Raw genomic sequence first — 20,980 nt, 5'->3', positions numbered from 1 at the left:
AAAACAATTTCAAAACAAAAGCAGCCCATGACTGAGGTAAAATTGGAAAATGTTCCTCATCATCGTCTTCTGCTTATCCGGGGCCGGGTTGCGGGGGCAGCAGTCTAAGCAGAGCTGCCCAGACTTCCCTCTCCCTAGACACTTCCTCCAGCCCTCCCGGGGGGACACCGAGGTGTTCCCAGGCCAGCCTCAGGTGACCCCTCTCGATGTGAAGGAGAAGCAGCTCTACTCTGAGCTCCTCCCGGGTGACCGAGCTTCTCACCCTATCTCTAAGGGATCGCCCAGCCAAACTGCGGAGAAAGCTCATTTCAGTCGCCTGTATCCGGGATCTTGTCCTTTCTCACCATAGGTGAGAGTAGGAACGTAGATTGACCGGTAAATCGAGAGCTTCGCTTTGCGGCTCAGCTCTTTCTTCACCACAACAGACCGATACATCAACCGCATTACTGCAGAAGCTGCACCGATCCATCTGTCAATCTCCCGTTCCATCCTTCCCTCACTCGTGAACAAGACCCCTAGATACTTAAACTCCTCCACTTGAGGCAGGCACTCTCCACCAACCTGAATTGGGCAAGCCACCCTTTTCCGATTGAGGACCATGGCCTCGGATTTAGAGGTACTGATTCTCATCCCCACCGCTTCACACTCTGCTACAAATCATCCCAGTGCATGCTGAAGGTCCTGGTTTGAAGGGGCCAACACGACAACATCATCCGCAAAGAGCAGAGACAAAATCGTGTGGTCCCCAAACCTGACACCCTCCAGCCCCTGGCTGCGCCTAGAAATTCTGTCCATAAAAATTACGAACAGAACCGGCGACAAAGGGCAGCCCTGCTGGAGTCCAACATGCACTGGGAACAAGTCTGACTTACTGCCGGCAATGCGGACCAAGCTCCTGCTTCGGTCGTACAGGGACCTGACAGCCCTTAGCAAAGGACCCAGGACCCCATATTCCCGAAGCACTCTCCACAGGATGCCGCGAGGGACACAGTCGAATGCCTTCTCCAAATCCACAAAACACATGTGGATTGGTTGGGCAAACTCCCATGAACCCTCCAACACCCCGTAGAGGGTATAGAGCTGGTCCAGGGTTCCACAGCACGGACGAAAACCACACTGTTCCTCCTGAATCCGAGGTTCTATTATCGGCCATATTCTCCTCTCCAGTACCCTGGCATAGACTTTCCCGGGGAGGCTGAGAAGTGTGATCCCTCTATAGTTGGAACACACCCTCCGGTCCCCCTTCTTAAAAAGAGGGACCACCACCCTGGTCTGCCATCCCAGAGGCACGGTCCCCGACCGCCACGCGATGTTGCACAGGCGTGTCAACCAAGACAGCCCCACAACATCCAGAGACTTGAGGTACTCAGGACGGATCTCATCCACCCCTGGTGCCTTGCCATCGAGGAGTTTCTTGACTACCTCAGTGATTTCAGCCCGGGTGATGGATGAGTCCACCTCTGAGCCCTCATCCTCTGCTTCCTCAATGGAAGACGTGACGGCGGGATTGAGGAGATCCTCGAAGTACTCCTTCCACCGCCCGACGACATCCCCAGTTGAGGTCAACAGCTGCCCACCTCTACTGTAAACAGCGTTGGTGGGGCACTGTTTCCCCCTCCTGAGGCGCCGGACGGTTTGCCAGAATCTCTTCGAGGCCAGCCGATACTCATTCTCCATGGCCTCACCGAACTCCTCCCAGGCCCGAGTTTTTGCCTCCACAACCACCCGGGCTGCAGTCCGCTTGGCCTGCCGGTACCCATCAGCTGCCTCAGGAGTCCCACAAGCCAACCAGGGCTGATAGGACTCCTTCAGCTTGACGGCATCCCTTACTTCCGGTGTCCACCACCGGTTTCGGGGATTGCCGCTTCGACAGGCACCGGAGACCTTACGGCCACAGCTCAGAGCGGCCGCTTCGACAATGGCGGTGGAGAACATGGTCCACTCGGACTCAATATTTCCAGCCTCCCTCGGGATCCAGTCGAAGCTCTGGCGGAGGTGGGAGTTAAAGATCTCTCTAACAGGAGACTCGGCCAGACGTTCCCAGCAGACCCTTACAGTACGCTTGGGCCTGCCGAGTATGTCCAGCTTCCTCCCCCGCCATTGGATCCATCTCACAACCAGGTGGTGATCAGTTGACAGCTCCGCCCCTCTCTTCACCCGAGTGTCCAAGACATACGGCCGCATGTCAGATGAAACGATAACAAAGTCGATCATTGACCTGCGGCCTAGGGTGTCCTGGTGCCACGTGCACTGATGGACACCCTTATGCTTGAACATGGTGTTCGTTATGGACAAACTGTGACTAGCACAGAAGTCCAATAACTGAAGACCGCTCGGGTTCAGATCAGGGGGGCCGTTCCTCCCAATCACGCCATTCCAGGTGTCACTGTCGTTGCCCACGTGGGCGTTGAAGTCCTCCTGTAGAACAATAGAGTCCCCAGTCGGAGCACTTTCCAGCACCCCTCCCAGAGACTCCAAGAAAGTTGGGTACTCTGCACTGCCGTTCAGCCCGTAGGCACAAACAACAGTGAAAGACCTATCCCTGACCCGTAGGCGCAGGGAAACGACCCTCTCGTTCATCGGGGTAAACTCCAACACATGGCGGCAGAGCTGGGGAGCTATAAGCAAACCCACACCAGCCCGCCGCCACTCACCATGGGCAACTCCAGAGTGGTGAAGAGTCCATCCTCTCTCAAGGAGTGTGGTTCCAGAGCCCAAGCCGTGCGTAGAGGTGATCCCGACTATCTCTTGTCAGAACCTCTCAACCTCACGCACGATCTCAGGCTCCTTTCCCGCCAGCGAGGTGACATTCCACGTCCCTAGAGCTAGTTTCCATGCCAAGGGATCAGGTTGTCTAGGCCCCCGCCTTCGACTGCCGCCCGATCCTCTACGCACCGGCCCCTTATGGTCCCCCCTATGGGTGGTGAGCCCACGGGAAGGTGGCCCCACGTCGCTCCTTCGGGCTGAGCTCGGCCGGGTCCCATGGGGAAAGGCCCGGCCACCAGGCGCTCGCATACGAGCCCCAACCCCGGGCCTGGCTCTAGGGTGGGGCCCCGGCTGCGCCATTCCGGGCGACGTCACGGACCTCAATTTTTCCTCATCATTAAGGGGTTTTGAACCGCTTTTAGTCTGACCCGTCGCCTAGGACCTGTTTGCCTTGGGAGACCCTACCAGGGGCATATAGCCCCAGACAACATAGCTCCTAGGGTCACTCGGGTACTCAAACCCGTCCACCACGTTCATGGAGGGGTGGAAAATGTTTATTTTGTCATTTCCAATTAACCTTACGCAGGCCGGTCAGGTTCAACGGAACCCGTATGTGGCCCGTGGTCTGTTTTATAGTGAATTAACATATACATACAATTCTGTTTCTAAACGAGATTTTTGATTAATTCTGAATAATTTCAAAACAGATTTGGTCATTAGCCCATTCATCTCGGAATTAAGTCATAAAAAATATCTATCATAATTAAAAAAAATATTTAATTACTGGATCTCCCTTCCTCTGAACAGAATATGTTGCAATATTTTTACTTCAAGCCCAAAAAAACATGAATTAGTGAAACACGCACAGTTATGCAACTGTGTTCCGTTGAACGGAATAATTCAACATCTAATTCAACAATTAATCTTTTACCTCCTTTTATCGGCATATCTAACAACATAACTCAATACAAGATGATATTTTTTTTATCATTTGTTTATGATGTATATTAGTGACATCCAAATGTTATCTAGCATGTCATTAATGGGATGATTATTTTTTCAGTAATTGGTTAGTGAAGTAGCTAAAAAATATGACCCCCTATTATTGGCCACTGTCCCCAATTCTTGGCCACCTTACTATTTTGTGGAATTACATTATAACTTTTTATTTGTATTTCAAATGACAGATCTTATTTTTCTCTGAAGTGTCTACTAGAAATGTGTAGCTAGCTTTCTTGCCGCCTCGTAAAAAAATAAAAAGACTGATCCTTTTAATATTACATGATGCCTGGTCTGTCGCACAAGTCAAATTTGAAAATTAACCTTGCAATCCTGTTCCTCAATTATTTTATTTCACTCATATCTTTTAAAAGTCACTGTAAGATGTTACAACTGAGCATCTGAAGTCAATTGTAACTATTTTAACAGAAGGTGTTGCAAGTGTCAAAATACGATTTAGGTTAATTGTGTCATCATTCCTGGATTAGAATGATTTTTAGTGTCCTGATTGTACACCATGCAGTCTGTCATATTTCTGATTTACTTTCATTGTTCTCATTCAATTTTATTTTACATGTTGCAAGACTTACAGAATCATCTTAAAATAAACTGTTTTTGTTTTCTTGCTCAGTCTGAGATTGGCTTTGGAAAGCTAGAAACCTATGTGAAGCTGGACAAACTTGGAGAGGTATGCTACACTCATACATTTTACGTAACCCATAGTTCTTAGTAATTAGTGATTTGCGGTTATCCTCACTGCCGAAAGGCAGTGAGGTTTGCTGCTTCTGCAATTCACATGTACTGTATCTAAGTGCATATTGCTGACATTATGTGGTCCCACTTGAATCTTTATATATATTTTGTATGTCTCTCACAGGGAACCTATGCAACAGTATATAAAGGGCGCAGCAAGCTGACAGACAACCTGGTGGCCTTGAAAGAGATACGGCTGGAGCATGAAGAGGGGGCTCCCTGCACTGCCATCAGAGAGGGTGAGACACCGGGAACAGTGCCCAAACATCTTTGTGTCAAGTGGGTCTGGTCCTGGGCCACCAGCTAAAAATAAAACCCAACAGATTGGAAAGTAGAAACCAGAGCAAGGCTGGCTATTTATAGGGTTTGCCTCAGACACCCACAGTTGACAGGCTCTGATTTGGACTGATTTGGAGTTAACATGTGCCGTATACCGTAAGACTTCCATTAAACACAATCTAAATTTGCTGCCTGTTTATTTTAATGGGCATCGGTACATCTCATCAAATAAACCCCTGTTAAAACTATTGCTATGTCAAAATTAGTGAACTTCAGTGAGGGCTGTAAAGCTTGACAAAGATAAAAGAAAAACAACATTATTACATTGAATTAGACACTAGTGTAGTTTAACATAATGGGTTCAACAAAATTGCATTCAAGATGGGGCAAATCAACTTGAGAATGGTGCTGAAGCGCACATTATGAGTGTCTGATCTTTGAATGTATTATTTCAATGTTTATACTGGTAATTCTGTTAAATATTAACAGTGTAGGGTGGATGTCCCTTCAACATTTTACTTGTGCATTAGGTACTTACCTGTTTTAAATTTTGTGAGCAAATAAACTCCTGGGCTATTAATCCAGGTTTTACAAAATCCTTGCTTAAAATCACGCTTTGGTTATCTCTAACCCACAGTGTCTCTGCTGAAGGATCTGAAACACGCCAACATAGTGACCCTCCATGACATCATCCACACACAGAAGTCTCTCACACTAGTCTTTGAATATCTGGTGAGTCTTCATCCACTTAGGAATAAGGGAGAGCATCTGACACTTACCACGTCCCAGTGAAAAGTTTAAGGTCACTTAGAAATGTATTTGTTTTCAAAAGAAAAGCACATTCTGTCCATTAAAATAAATATTTTTTAATAAAAAAGTGAAATTTTTCAGAAATACAGATATTAACTTTGTAAATGACTATTGTAGCTGGAAACTTCAGATTTTTCATGTAAAATCTAAATGGCTGAAAGTGGCCAGAAACAAATAACTTTCTTCTGAAACTTGTCAGTCTATTGAAGGTTATTCCATGTGAGAAATTGCCAAAAAACTGAAGACCTTGTACAACGTTGTGTACTACTCCCTTCACAAAACAGCAGAAACTGTCTATCAGAACAGAATGAGGAATAGGAGGCCCCGGTGCACAACTGCATAGAAGGACAAATACATCAGAATGTCTAGTTAGAGAAACAGATGCCTCACAGGTCCTCAACTGCCAGCTTCATGAAATAGTACCCCCAGTCTCAACGTCAACAGCTAAGAGACAACTCCAAGATTTTTTTGTTCTGTTTTATGATTGTGCTATTCTGTTATGACCTACAGTTGAATGGAAATCCCATAAGAAATAAGACGTGTTTTGCCTGCTCAATCATCGTTTTCTTTACAAATGGTACATATATTAACAATTCTCCAAGGAGTATGCAAACTTTTGGGCACAACTGTAGATTACATCCTCCAATCCTCCCCAGTATGTGTGGCCAGTGAAGAAGGCTGATTAGTCAATCTTCACTGATAAGATCCCAACTGTGATTTCAGGACAACCTAAGACAGGCACAGTTGGGCATCTGGTCACAATCCACTATATACATACCTGAGCTATATGTGTACGTAATCCAGAAACAGGATATGTGCTGAACAAAGAGCACAATGACTAGACCAAGAACATGTGGCAGACATGTCTTTAATTTACTTCAGACAAGTCTAAGTCAAGTCTAAAGTCACTGCATGCAAGTCCGAGTCAAGTCTCAAGTCATTGCAAGCAAGTCCGTTTCAAGTGTCAAGTCACAGCATTGCAAGTCCAAGTCAAGTCTTTTAAGCACTATAGGCTATAATATATTAGTCCAAAGCAAGTCCTTTCAACACAAGTTGCACTTTTTGGGGATGACTATTATTTTATTTTATTATTTTTATTTATTTTAAATCAGCAGTTGATAATCTAGTACACTAATACTGAAATGCAACATTTAATTTATTATAGCAAACATGCATTGTATGTTTAATTGAAGTATGATCATGTTGAGGGGCCGGCCTATCTGCCATTAGTCAAATTGTCTGACTATTTTACATTGGTTAGCCATGAGCTAACAGCTCTTTGTGTTCTGTATAGTTATACAGCTCTGTAAAAAATTAAGAGACCACCTTTTTATTTTATTTCCAAAAAAATTGAAAAGGTATGTTTTGAGTAAGGAAAAGAAGCGTTCAATTTGCAGTGGTCTCTTAATTTGAACCCTTCTGTTACTCACTCAAAACCGTCCTTTTCGACTTTTTTGGAAAGGAAAGAAAAAGGTGCAGTGATATCTTAATTTTTTCCGGAGCTGTATATGTTAACTAGTTATTAGCTACTGTAACTAACTACACTGAACAAATTATAAACTATAAAGGCCAAATTATAAAGGCCTATTTCTCTCAAATATTGTTCACACTTCTGTTCTAAATCTGTGTTAGTGAGCACTTTTCCTTTGTCGAGATAATCCATCCACCTCACAGGTGTGGCATATCAAGATGCTGATTAGACAGCATGATTATTGCACAGGTGTGCCTTAGGCTGGCCACAATAAAAGGCCTTCCAAGGCACAAGTCCAATGACTACAAGTCCAAGTCAAGTGTCTAGTCTTTTAAACAGATCGCAAGTCAAGTCGCAAGTCAATTTATTGGTGACTTAAGTGCGACTTGAGTCCAAGTCTGCAACTTGATTCACCAACTCTGACATGTGGTGCTTTCCAGGTCCAGTGGGGTTGACGAGTGCCACTTGGACAAATTCACTGGATTCCCAACTTCCCCTTGTTAAATAGCGTAGTGGTTAGAGAAGCGGGTCTGCAAACTATAGGTCCCGAGTTCGTATCTCCTCACAGGCAAAGCAAAGGATGCATTATGAATTATTCTGTATAGACAATAACTTTGCTGGCTAAAACCTCCAGTGACCAGTGGGGATTTCTTTAAGACTGAAAGGGAAGCTCGGCTTCCCCTATAATGTCCAAAAAATTTATGGTCAAATATGTACTATTGTGTAAACATTTTATTGACAAAAAATGCGTTAAAACACATTAATCTCTAAAACGAGTTAGTTCAGAATCAGCTACAGGTCGGTTAACTCGATTTTCTTCTCATACAATCCTGCAGCGTCACAGTGCATTTCCCTGTTGAAGCTGAGTGTCCATTGACTTCAATGGGGCTGCTTAGAACATTTTTCAGTGCTCCGAAAGTAGACGGTGATTGGATAAATGCTGCGATAATGTCCCACCCACGGACGCTCAGCGTCTCTGGGGGTGAATGAGGAGTGGGCTGGCCCGGACTCCGGGCTTCCGCATGATGATTGGAGGATCTGACGATCTGTCAAACTGCATCTCCTTTTGACTGACAGCGGTCAGTACTATAAGAAGTCTCTGAAGCTATTTTGCACTCAGTCCCATCGCGGATTTCTCAAGTGTATTCGAAAGACAAACTGCTGCAATATTTCTTGATATTTGTTTGGCGAAATTGCTAGCCGATTTGCATTATACATTGCACTCAATAATAATCTACACCACAATCCTTGTTTCAGTTTTACAAAGTTTAATATATATTTTTTATATAATTCATTCATTCATATACAGTAGTAGGCTAGTGTCGTACGCAGGTGAAACTGCACACAATGGCAGACAGTGCTAATATTGTCAACCAAATTTTAGCGAAACCATTAATAAACGGAGTAAAATTATATTTTTTAAAAAATATATATATTGTTCGGTTACAAAATTTTATTTTATTGTCTGGGGTCCAAAAGACCCCAAAGACCATGAGTGTCACTACAAATGAAGACCATCAGAGGGTTATAATGTAGGCTGAAAATGAGCTTCCCCTCTTTGAAAGACCAGCAGCCGCCACTGCCAGTGACTACATTATAATGAGCCTGAAGTTCACGGTTATAGTTCAACTGTTTCTGATGGATTTTCGAAGGACGCATCCTTGCATACGTTTTGGGTCAGGATAGACAAACACATTTGCTGACTACAACATAGGCTACAGTAGTTACGTTACAGTGAGCCTTAACTAAAACTGTATACAGTTATATTGCGACTGTTTCTGGCATAGAAAAGTTCTTCAGTCTTAATAGCAATTGCTAAATTCTTGTGATTATTCCTAAGAAGTTAGTAGATACCAGTAAGCCTATTACTGGCTAATAAGCTGTTCAAACGGCCATTGGCAAAAGCTAACAGTTCAAAGACACTATTTGTGGTGGAGGTAAACCTTATAAGAAACGTTAGTCAGTTTAACACAATGCTAAATAGTGTTTAGCGACTGGTGAAATGCATAATGCTGTGGCGTTGTGGTTAAAAGACAGTGCCTCTCATGTGGAAGGCTCAAGTTCAAATCTATTGTGAACAACATTTATTTTATTTCCACGATTCTCTCGTTGTTTCACATGATGAAAATGTTTGTTATCGTCATCTTTCTTGATAGTTATTGTATCAATGTCATTCATGAATGAAAGAAAAAAAGTGTGTTGTTATGAAATAGCTTTGGCAGACTCACTAGCAATTGCACAATTCCTATGACTATTCCAGTAAGTTAGTAGATACTGGCAAAGCCTATTACTGGCTAATAAGCTGTTCAAATGGCCAGTGGCAAAAGCTAATAGTTCATAGACGCTATTGGTGGTGGAGGTAAACTTAGTAAGAAACGTTAGTCAGTTTAACTGTTTCAATATCATTCACAAATGGCCAATTAGCTGTTAAAAAAGAGGATTTGTTCATAGACACCCATCAAACATAGAGCTCTGTGGTGTAGTGGTTAGCGATACAGCCTTTCATGTTGGTGACCCGGGTTCGAGTCTCAAGGGCAATGTTTCCTGTTGTGGTCTGGCTGAACTAGGTTTGCCTGGTTTTGTGAGTTTGTGTGACATTAGAAAAAGAGAAAAGAAGGGAAAAAAGAGGGGGTGCAGAAATTATCCTAATAATAATAGTATGCATCATTGACTTGGTTAACATTAATGACTGAATGGTACGTAAGAAGTGCCCATCAAGCCAATCCAATTTATGGGAGATGCTTCAGGATGCATGGGGTGACATCTCTTCAGATTACCTCAACAGATTGACAGCTAGAATGCCAAAGGTCGGGAAGGCTGAAATTGCTGTAAATTGAGGATTCTTTGATGAAAGCAAAGTTTGAAGGACACATTTCAATAGAAATTCACTATTTCCAACCTTGTCAATGACTATATTTCCTATTCATTTTGCTATATTTCCTATTCAAACTAATTTAATGTGTTTTCATAGAAAACAAGACCATTTCTAAGGGACCCCAAATGTTGGTGTATGTAATTGTATAACTTTTTATTTATTTATTAAGTGTATTTTATGCTGTATTGGATAGAGGAAAGCCAGATGATAGAAGCCATGATTCAGCAATATTTGTGCACCGGAGTCAAAAAGGCTTAGACTACTAGACCACCAACAGCCACTGAGTACATACACTTCCAAAGAAAAAAATCTAAATTTGTGCCAGTGTCCCAAGGTTGTGAACATAACAATATATGATTTGTCAATCAGGATAAAGACCTCAAGCAGTATCTGGATGACTGTGGCAACTGTATCCACATGCATAATGTGAAGGTGAGGCACAGACGCTGTAATATTATATACAATATATTATTTAGTATGTGTCATAAGAGAGAATTAAATCATACTTTACATTTCCGTGGCAATATAATTGGTATGTTGATAATAGTATGGTAATCTAATGGTTTATAAACATGTAGGGTCTTATAAGGATTTTTTGCCTTGTGCATAGTGTCCCACCATATACAGTATACCAATACTGCTCCAGTGTTCTTTTTTTGTAGGATTCTTATCTATGTCTGTGTGTCTTCTTAGCTCTTCCTGTTCCAGCTGCTGCGTGGCCTCAACTACTGCCACTGCCGCAAGGTCCTCCACAGAGACCTCAAACCACAGAACTTGCTCATCAATGACCGCGGCGAGCTCAAACTGGCTGACTTTGGTCAGTGTGTCCATTAGCTCTACAGCTAGAACTCTGTCAAAGTCTTATCACCACAGCAGAGGAGTTTCTGGAACGAGGCTGTTATCTGTATCACTTGTGTATCATTGTATGTTTAGAACTATAATGCAATCATAAAATAGGACAACCGTTAGATGTTTGTACCACATAATGTGAAAATAGTTATGCTGGTTTAATAAGCCGATGTGCCCCAAGATAATTTCCCTTAAACTGAAATGTTAAGCTCCACTCCCAAGCGTTTTGCTGATCAGAAACGTTTTTTTTGTCTCAGGCCTGGCTCGGGCAAAGTCTATTCCCACCAAGACTTACTCAAACGAGGTTGTGACGCTGTGGTACCGTCCCCCTGACATTCTCCTAGGATGCACAGACTACTCAACACAAATTGATATGTGGTAAGAATACAGTATTCTCATCTCAATTTTATGGATGTTTGGTCTGAAAATTCTGTTTGAATAATAATATTTTGCCTTTGTAGGGGCGTTGGTTGTATTTTCTATGAGATGTCTACAGGCCGTCCTCTGTTCCCTGGCTCTACAGTGGAAGAGGAGCTGCACTTTATCTTTAAACTGCTAGGTGAGACCGTAGTCCAGTCACATCCCACCAGTTAATGTACATGTTGTTGGCCTTATCTGCAAAGAAAAGAGGGTGGCATTTGGCACTTTTGAAATGGAATCACATAAAACAATGTCTGTCAATGTCTTTGGATTTGAAATGTGTGTATTTATCTGTTTCAGGTACACCCAACGAGTCCACCTGGCCTGGAATTACCTCCAACGAGGAATTCATCTCGTACAACTACCCGCGATACAGAGCAGACTGTCTACAGAACCACACCCCCAGGTGATGCAGTGGCCCTCACTGTGACTTCTTAACATGCTTGGACAGTTCCTTTAAATTGTTGTGCATATGTTGTCTTCCTAGACTGGACAATGAAGGAGTGGAACTGCTGTCTAAGTTGCTCCAGGTGAGACCACTCCTGTAGCAAGTCACAAGCTCCATCATCGCACCTTTTTAATATTCATCCCAATAGTTGTGTAGGCGTTTGTTCTGATTATCTTCATGAGTCCTCAACAGCAAAAAACAGAGTGAATCTGGCTTTCACTCTATGTTTCAGTTTGAGGGAAGGAAGCGTATCTCAGCAGAGGAGGCCATGAAGTGTCCATACTTTCACACGCTGGGTCACCGAGTGACCACACTGCCTGACAGTGAGTTGGCCTGTACTGCACACATGACACATGTGCTCTCATGGAAGATTATTGCCTTTAATGTAGTCTCATGTCATTATATAATAATGTACTTTTTTCTTCCTAGCTACATCAATATTTGCACTTCAAGATATTCAGCTGGAAAAAGAGCCAGGGAATAGAACCAGCTCCTTGTCTGACTCAGGTAAGTTTTTATGTTTACCATAATTCTTCATTACACACTACAACTTATTTAAATACTTAAAATCAAATGTAATGGCAACATCGCTGTGTTTCAGAGCTCTTAAAAAGATGCTTAAGGTTCCGCCACACCTTAGGTATATTCAGTTCACTTCTCTCATGAAGAGGCTGCGAACCATCCCCCTATTTTCCTATGTGATACTCTCCAATATGTGTCAGTCTATAAAAACCCTGGCTTTTAACAGTGAAAATGTAACCATTCTCAAACCGTCTAACATTTTCAATCACACTATTATAAGTTAAGAGCAGTTCAAAGTATTTACATGTCTAGGTAACATTTATTTGTATAGACAATCTGTAGATGCTTTACAGACTATCAATAACATTTAAATTAACTATCTACCAACATTATCCCTAACGTTAACCCTTTCCCTAACACTTACCTATACACCTAAACTATTCAGAACCTAACATGTACCTTAAACAGCATTTTTTATATGATGCAAATCTGTAGAGCATATACAGAGGGTAATAAGACTATTCAAATAAAGGTAAGTAACCCAGGTGTAAATATCCCAGGTTTATACCCAGGTATAAAAGAACTACTAGCCTACTTTTTGAATGTCATGTTGTGTTCCAAACTCATAGACAATCACTTAAAGCAAGGTGTTGTTATAATGGTGCTGTGAGATGCTTAAGTTCAAGGAGTATGTATCCCTGAACAGCACCTTGAAAACATCCTAGAACAAACTACATCCAGTCTTCACAGTCACATCACAACTAAAAGGCTGGTGCACAAGACACAACACCTCTGTGAATGGTTATATTTGTGGAGAAAGCTGTCCATGTTTGGTCCTCTGTACTTCCTGGTTGTGTTTCTTTGGTTGACGTCATCACTCTGACTTGACATGCTTGCCCTTAGCTATGTCTCAGGAGCATTCAGACCCTTGTTCATATTGTATTGTTGTCTGCTCATCTCAAAGTCAGAACAAAGAGCTCTTTAAAGTTTTGAAACAAAATGTAAACTTGCTAATGGGCAGTTGTTCACTCTGAATGTAGCCCATGGGCCAAGATTTTTCACCCCAAGTTCAGCTAAATGTAGCCTCCACTACTGAAAATCTATGGACATAATGAGAGCAGGTGACAATGTTTATTTTAAAATTCTAAATCAGTTTTATATCATGAATGCAAATATCAAATTGAGCTCCACTGATGTGGGTATATATGGAAAAACGTGCAAATTAATAACAACCCTGTTTCCAAAAAAGTTGGGATGCTGCGTAAAATGCTAATAAAAACAGAATGCAATGTTGTGAAAATTATTTGTTCCCTATATTTAATTGAAAATAGTACAAAGGCATCTTATTAAATGTTATTGTTTTTGGAAAAAATATATGCACATCTTGAATTTTATGCAAGAATCACGTTTCAAAAAAGTTGGGGCAGGGGCATGTTTATTACTGTGTTGCATCTCCATTTCTTTTAACAACACTAAGTGTATGGGAACTGAGAAGACCAATTGCTGTAGTTTTGAAAGAGAAATGTTTCCCATTCTTGCTTGACATAGGATATCAGCTGCTCAGAAGTTCAGGGTCTCCTTTGTCGTATTTAGTTTAACAAAGTGCCAGTGTTTTCAATGGGTGACAGGTCTGAACTGCAGGCAGGCCACATTAGCACCAAGACACTTTTACTATGGATGTAACGACTGTCGTTGGTGTCGTGTTGGTTAGGAACCAGGCGCAGGCAGTACTCTCGTTCGTGGGTTTTATTAAAACAACAAACAAACCAAAAACGAACGGAAAAACAATACTAATGACTGAATGAAATAAAAGTGCGCAACATGCATCTTAACAATTAACATTCAAACAGTACATTCAACAACACTCACCGATTAAATGAACAAACAGCAACAATGACAGCGACAGCAACAATGATCCACAATGTGGGGAGCAGAGGGGAAACATATATACACCTACAAACGATACAAATTGGGACCTGGTGTGGAAGATTGGAAACATGTGACAGTCCGGGATGTGTTTGTGAGGTATGGGAACTGAGAAACTATGGCACGGTGGCGCTGCTGCTCACCGCACCATGACAGTACCCCCCCCCAAAGGCCCGGCCACCGGACGGGCCAAGACGAACCCCAGCCCAAGGGAGGGGGGGCGGGGCAGCGCAGAACCCCCATCGGCACACATCCGCCGAGGGGGCGGAACAGCCGAGACTAACCAGGGTGGCGGAGACGTCGGGACAGGCCGGGGAGGCAGAACCGGCTGCAGATCAGGAGCCGGTGGAGGGTCAGGAGCCGGGAGAGCCGACGGAGGGTCGGTAGCCGGCGGATGGTCAGGAGCCGGGAGAGCCGACGGAGGGTCGGTAGCCGGCGGAGGGTCAGAGGCCGGGAGAGCCAACGGAGGGTCGGTAGCCGGCGGAGGGTCAGAGGCCGGAAGAGCCAAGGGTGGGTCGGTAGCCGGAAGAGCCGACGGTGGGTCGGTAGCCGGAAGAGCCGACGGTGGGTCGGTAGCCGGAAGAGCCGACGGTGGGTCGGTAGCCGGAAGAGCCGAAGGAGGGTCGGTAGCCGGAAGAGCCGAAGGAGAGTCGATAGCCGGAAGAGCCGAAGGGGGGTCGGTAGCCGGAAGAGCCGAAGGAGGGGCCGGGACAGGAGAGGGCGGTGGCGGCCAAACCCCGGCAAGCTCAGACGGTGCGGGCCACTCCTCCTCGGCCTCAGGCGGCAGAGGCCACCTCTCCTCGGCCTCAGGCGGCAGAGGCCACCTCTCCTCGGCCTCAGGCGGCAGAGGCCACCTCTCCTCGGCCTCAGGCGGCAGAGGCCACCTCTCCTCGGCCTCAGGCGGCAGAGGCCACCTCTCCTCGGCCTCAGGCGGCAGAGGCCACTCCTCCTCGGCCTCAGGCGGCAGAGGCCACTTTGCTGGCTATAACCCTACGTAGCTATGTAATAGGAAACCTAAACATTTTGCTGGCTTCACGATTCTCTTGTCTTTTCACTTGACAAAAAATACAGTTATCGTTAGTGATGGCCATTCAAGGCTTCATTACCGTTCTTCTAGCAGCAGGATATTATGCTAGCAGTGCTAATGAAACCTTGAATGACCATCACTAGTTATCATCATCTATGTTGATAGATAGGGTGTCTACGTAATTCACAAATGGCTAATTAGCTGTTAAAACATCCAGTGGCCAAAGAGGATTTGTTCAGGATAGACAAAAACCATGCTGGCTACAACCTTGAGTAGCTACGTTATGGGAAGCCTAAAATGAAACTGTTTACTGTTATATTGCGATTATTTCTGGTAGATTTTCCAATGATGTCTCAGGTTTGTTCAGGATAGACAGACACTTCCCTGGCTACATGATTCTCTCATCTTGACGAAAAAGTCAGTTCTCGTCACCTATATTGATACAGTATTTATTTTATCAATGTCATTCACGAATGGCTAATAAGCTTTTTAAACGGCCAGCAGCAAAAGTCATACAGTTCATAGATACTATTTGTGGTGGAGGTAAACTTAATAAGAAACGTTACTTAGTTTAATAGTAGTTAATATCTAACAAAATATTCAATCTTGGCATGATGTTAATGAGTGAAATTATATAATGTCAAGAGGCTTTACTAATACACAACAAGTGTACTGTTTGGTGGCGTAGTGGGTATGACGCTTCCCTTCACGTGGGTAGCCACAATCAACACATATTGCGGGCCGGCTGAACTAGGCTTGCCTGGTTTCTTGTTTGTATTACACAACCTTTCTAGTCTTGTGTTGCCTCTGCCCCAGCTTTTTTTTTTAACATATTGCTAGTGTCAAATTCAAAGTAGGCATATATTTTTCCAGAAACAATAACTTTGTCTTTGGACTATTTTCTATCGAATATAGGGTTTAAATGATTTGCACATCTTTGTATTCTGTTTTTATTTCCATTTTACACAGCGTCACAATGCTTTTAGAAACAGGGTTGTATATTTCAATATTTGCTTTGGCATGTGATTTTTATGTTTTCTTTTGGCCCATAGACTTTTAGGGTGAAGAACCATCCAACATCAGGTTGGGAAAAAACGAAAAATGATCTTATTGGAACAACACAATCAGATAATCATTCAGGTTCTCTTTATTGCAATGGTAAACATGAGCAGCCTTTTACTAAAGACATTGAAGTTTACATAATGTATTGGTTTTTACACACAATAAAAACACCCACTTCTAGACCTCTGCACAAGAATGAAAATCAATATCCAATTAGCTGACATGGACACATTTTGCGAGAGTTGTTTTGTAACACATCTATAATGAAAACATAATTTCCAACATTACTCAAGTTTCACTGCTCTGCTCATTCCAAACTTGTTCCTGTTATATCACAGCTGTAGGGTTAACTGGCCTTTAATCTTACTCCTGTTTTAGCTTTAGAAGTCAGGAGTGGGATGTTAATGATAGGTGTTGGTTCTCTGACTCATTCTATCCTTCTCATTTACCACACCATTGCTATTCTATCTCCTTTAAGGCTACTGACAGTAAAGAGGAAAAAAGTACAGTCTACTATGATATTTTTTCAACTTTTTCTGCCTCTGGTGTATTTGTTGTAATTGCAGAGAAATGTATGTTTATTAATTTGAAATTCTATGGAGCTCTATTCAGCTGATTGTCTGTGGGAATGTAACCCACTGAGTGGTCCTGTGTGACTGAAGAAGTTCTCTTATATGAAAACCATTTTTGTTTCTGCTCTTTGGCTCACTGTCTGACACAACACAGACTTTGTATTTTGGGCCGGGAGGACAGGACACAGGTGCAGAGTATAATACATCCCTTCAATGTGTCTTTTAACCAAACTGAATCGAAAAAAACAACAAAAGGAGAGTATGAGCGTGAACTGAAGAGCAGCAACACAAATAACTGACTCAAAACAATGACAGACAACTAAGGAACGCACAGGGCAACTTAAATAGGATCCCCAATTAGAGACAACAGGTAGTACAGAGGTAATGTGTTATGGTTCATTTCAAGTAGAAATTAAATGTGTGCTGGGCTAGACAGAGTTGCATTGTCTTGTCACTCTGCTGCACGTCCATTTGGTTGGTTGGGCGGCCAAAATCCCAATCGGTGGATTTTGGCAAGGGAATGCGTTCCCCAAAAACACACATACAATTCTGCTCATAAGTTTGCATGCCCCGGCAGAAAATTCTGAATTTTGACATTGATTCTGAAAATATGATCATAAGAGAAACTGCCAGAAGAATTGTTCAGGATACAAAGAAAAACCCACAGGTAACCTCAGGAGAAATATATAGATCACCATATCACCATTCAAATGCCTGTACAGTATGTCTTTTCCAAGCTGTTGATTGTCATTTTAAACTTTACTACCCCTGTGTGCAACCCTAATGGAACCTGCTCCCTCTGGCCTCTGATCAACTATCTGTGATGATACTGAGTGTTCTTTCTCACATGATTTTTCTTACCTTTCACTGTCCCTCACTTTGCTTTCTCTTTCCTCACAGTGAACAGCATATCTCGACAACACAGCCTGCTCTTCTGAGTGAAGTGAGAGATATTGAGGGAGGGAGCAGGAGCTGAGTCATTTCTGTGCAATGAAGGGAAACATATTTTTCTTCTTTATACCTTTTGAACTGTATCATTGTTGGTCCTGTGGCATTTAGTATTGAGAGGGGTCACTAGCTGTTTACATGTAATATGAGGCTGAGGAGGATAAGTTATCTTATTCTGTTTGCTCTCAATAAGCATTCTCTCCTCCATAGAAACATTGACTATATACACTCATACCATTAAGTTTACCATAAATGCTGACAGGGAAAGACAGCCTTAGTATACAGTACAGTGAAGAAAAAAAAATTCCCACGTTTCTGACTCCCTCTGTAATTGCATAGTTGTCACTGAAAGATTTCACATCATAATACAAATGTAATATTAGAAGAAGAGAACCCAAGTAAATGCAAAATTCAGTGTTTAAATGATAATTGTATTAATTTAAGGAACAGTTGTCCAACATGAACTGGCCCTGTATGCAAAAGCAAATGGGCAAACACTTTTTCACTACATTGTACATAGTAAGCTAGCTACTGTGTTGTTTAGTTTACAGATTGAAATCCTGTAACAATAAATCAAGACATACATGTCACATCATTCTTTGAATGCAATAATCATCACCCGTAGATTTCAATGGATTTGGACCAAATCTTTAGACTCACTTCAGTTATGCACATTGATATTGCAATACCCTGGGGCTTTGTTTTTGTTGAAGGAATCATCTGAAAAATGAAATAGCTTGAATAAGTGATTAGTTTATTAGAGTTGTGTTCTGAGAGTGGAGAAACATGGTGAGGCTATAGTGTCTCACCTTAGTCTTCCAACCTCCTATCTCCACTACAGCAAGAAATTACAGTCTCTTCATGTAAATTAAATGCATACAGTGCCATGGCAGCATTCTAGGGAAATCTTCATGTTGTATTTATTTATTTATTTTCATAAAGCTGTGCTTTGCTGACTGGTACAATGGATTGAAAAAGAAAACATTTCTGGAGTTTCAGTAACCATTTTTCCATGAACCTGGTCATTGAGTTATGTTCATTGATAAAGCCATGCAACACCCAACACGAATTGAGCTTCCATATTGAAACTCCACAACTCTGATATGTCCTTTAGGCCACAGAGTACAAACTAAATTTGTTGTGTAATTGTGTTTATATCTTGCCCTGTTTTGATTTAAATTTTGCAGAATTTTTTGCTAACTTAGTACAATGATGTATGTTTTTCCATCTATTAGGGTGAAACAGACACTGACTGGGTGCATCATTAGTATTATGCAATCAACTACTGATGTGGTTACCCCAATTATTAAAAATGGTTTTCCTAAATCACTTAAATATGTTGAATCTTTGAAAACCAAAGTGAACTCCCAAAATATCAGGCTTGCCATTTTGAGTGGGGATAGATGATGTTTCAACACTCAAATTACCAATGTATACTATTTTTGATTGAGGAAGTATTACTTTGCTATGAAGTTTCACAATCTCAAAACTAGTGAGTTAGTTTGGTGGCTTGGGTTGTGAACCTGGAAGAGATCAATAATTTTGTGAACTTAGTGTGTAAAAGCAATTGTGTGATTTCTTTCTGGATGCATGTATGTGAGAGTGAAAGACAGGTGATCTAAACAGAGGATATGCACAATATGTCATGCATGGCAATCATATATTGTGGACGAAGACTGATATATTGTAAATATACTTTATGGCAAAAATCTGAGGACTGTGTGAGATTGGACAGAAAGTGAGAGGGCCCTCTTCTCAAAATGTAATTTTAAAGATGAGAATATTTTTTTCGTACTATGATCATCGATGAGAATATTATTATTGTGTTCTTATTTTTTTTAATGGAAAGTTTGTTTATAGAGTATATAATCAGTGTAGATATTTGGATTTGATGTTTATTCTTTGCTCTTCCTAATATGTTCTCGTGAGAAGCATGGTGTTGCCATGGAAGGGTTAATAGGTTGTGGTTGTGAAGTTGCCTCCTGTATCATTTACCGCAATAACCGCTCTAGCTTGCAATAACAATTTAAATCCAAATTCGCCAGTGAATACTTTGCATTTAACACAAAAAGAAAGTCACAACTCAAGTACGGGAAACAAATGATGGAGGCAGTTTTATTGCCCATTGTTACATTTGGATTTGAATAGTGCGATTTTGATATGACTGTTCTGGAACTGCTTTTTTTACTGAGCCAAGAAACAAGAAACTTCTTGTAGTTTTCAGTATGGATAAAACTGTTGACATTTCTTTGTAGAGAAAAATCATTAGGAATAGTGTGTTGGTTTATTCAGTTTCTTGAATTAATTTGCAAAGAATAGAATTGGATTACAGAAGTGAACAATGCAATTAACTCTTTACTATGACAAAGATTTACTATATTGCCATCATATCTAATTGGCATGGAACTTAAAGTTAAAGTTAAAAAGGTGTATGTACTGTAAACATGGGTATGCACAGTATGTATGCACTGTATGTGTAAATCATACAATTGAAAAGTAAGATTAACACACACAGACACCAGCAATTTTTTTTATATATATATTTGATGCAGAAGTCTGTCAAACATGATTGTGCTTTGATGGTATTAACATGATTATGCTTTGATGGTATTCAAAAATGACACTGTACTACAACCTATTTTCAAAAACAGTAAAATGTAAAACCAGAAAAAGGAACCAGGCAAGCCTAGTTCAGCCAGCTCGCAATTAAGTGACAAATGTTGTTCGCAGAGTGTCTGCATTAACATCACACCAAATTTCGCTAGACACAATTAAGCATTGTATTAAAATAACTAACGTTTCTTATTATATGTATTCTTATTAAGTTTAGCGCCACCACAAACAGCATCTATGAACTGTATGGCTTTTGCCATAAGAATTTAGCAATTGCTAGTGAGACTAAAGATTACACTGCTAAAGCTACTGAATTTCATTTCCTGGCACAAAAACATTTGTTTTTCTTTCATTTGTGAATGACATTGATACATCAATTTAGGTGATAACTTACATCTTCGTCGAGTGAAAAGATGAGAGAATCGTGGAAACCCCTAGTCTTTTACTGCCCAAGGGGTTTCATAATGCCTATATTACCCCAAAAAGCATGCACAGATGTGTACTTTGAAAATCCACTAGAAATAGTTGCAATGTTGTATAACCATAAACATTTTTAGGCTTATTATAATGTAGCTACTGAAGGTCGTAGTCAGCAACGTTTTTGTCTATCCAGAACAAATCCTAATTAATCATTTGTTTTGACTATGACAAGATTGGAAAGCGGGACCTATTTGTTGAAGGGCCACTTATCTAACCACGA

General features: G+C 41.8%; 1 protein-coding gene across 2 annotated transcripts in view; it reads left to right on the top strand.

The window, feature by feature from the left end:
• cdk16 (cyclin-dependent kinase 16) overlaps nt 1-18,993 on the top strand; it is a 28,547-nt gene extending 9,554 nt beyond the window's left edge. The window contains exons 5-17 of one of the 2 annotated variants that reach the window (XM_034295907.1): nt 4,337-4,393; nt 4,583-4,697; nt 5,375-5,469; nt 10,263-10,325; nt 10,587-10,710; nt 11,000-11,120; nt 11,204-11,301; nt 11,463-11,568; nt 11,650-11,692; nt 11,843-11,933; nt 12,040-12,117; nt 12,212-12,250; nt 17,620-18,993. In XM_034295907.1, the coding sequence (XP_034151798.1) occupies nt 4,337-4,393; nt 4,583-4,697; nt 5,375-5,469; nt 10,263-10,325; nt 10,587-10,710; nt 11,000-11,120; nt 11,204-11,301; nt 11,463-11,568; nt 11,650-11,692; nt 11,843-11,933; nt 12,040-12,117; nt 12,212-12,250; nt 17,620-17,657 (1,068 nt within the window). In that variant the 3' untranslated portion in view covers nt 17,658-18,993. The remainder of the gene's footprint in view (nt 1-4,336; nt 4,394-4,582; nt 4,698-5,374; nt 5,470-10,262; nt 10,326-10,586; nt 10,711-10,999; nt 11,121-11,203; nt 11,302-11,462; nt 11,569-11,649; nt 11,693-11,842; nt 11,934-12,039; nt 12,118-12,211; nt 12,251-17,619) is intronic. The other variant, XM_020044376.2, reaches the window with a different exon arrangement.
• Nucleotides 18,994-20,980: the final 1,987 nt, after the last annotated feature.

This window comes from Esox lucius, chromosome 12 (assembly GCF_011004845.1).
Source record: "Esox lucius isolate fEsoLuc1 chromosome 12, fEsoLuc1.pri, whole genome shotgun sequence".
NCBI lineage: Eukaryota > Metazoa > Chordata > Actinopteri > Esociformes > Esocidae > Esox > Esox lucius.
Note: the sequence above shows the minus strand (reverse complement) of the source record. Positions and strands in the feature narration are given on the sequence as shown.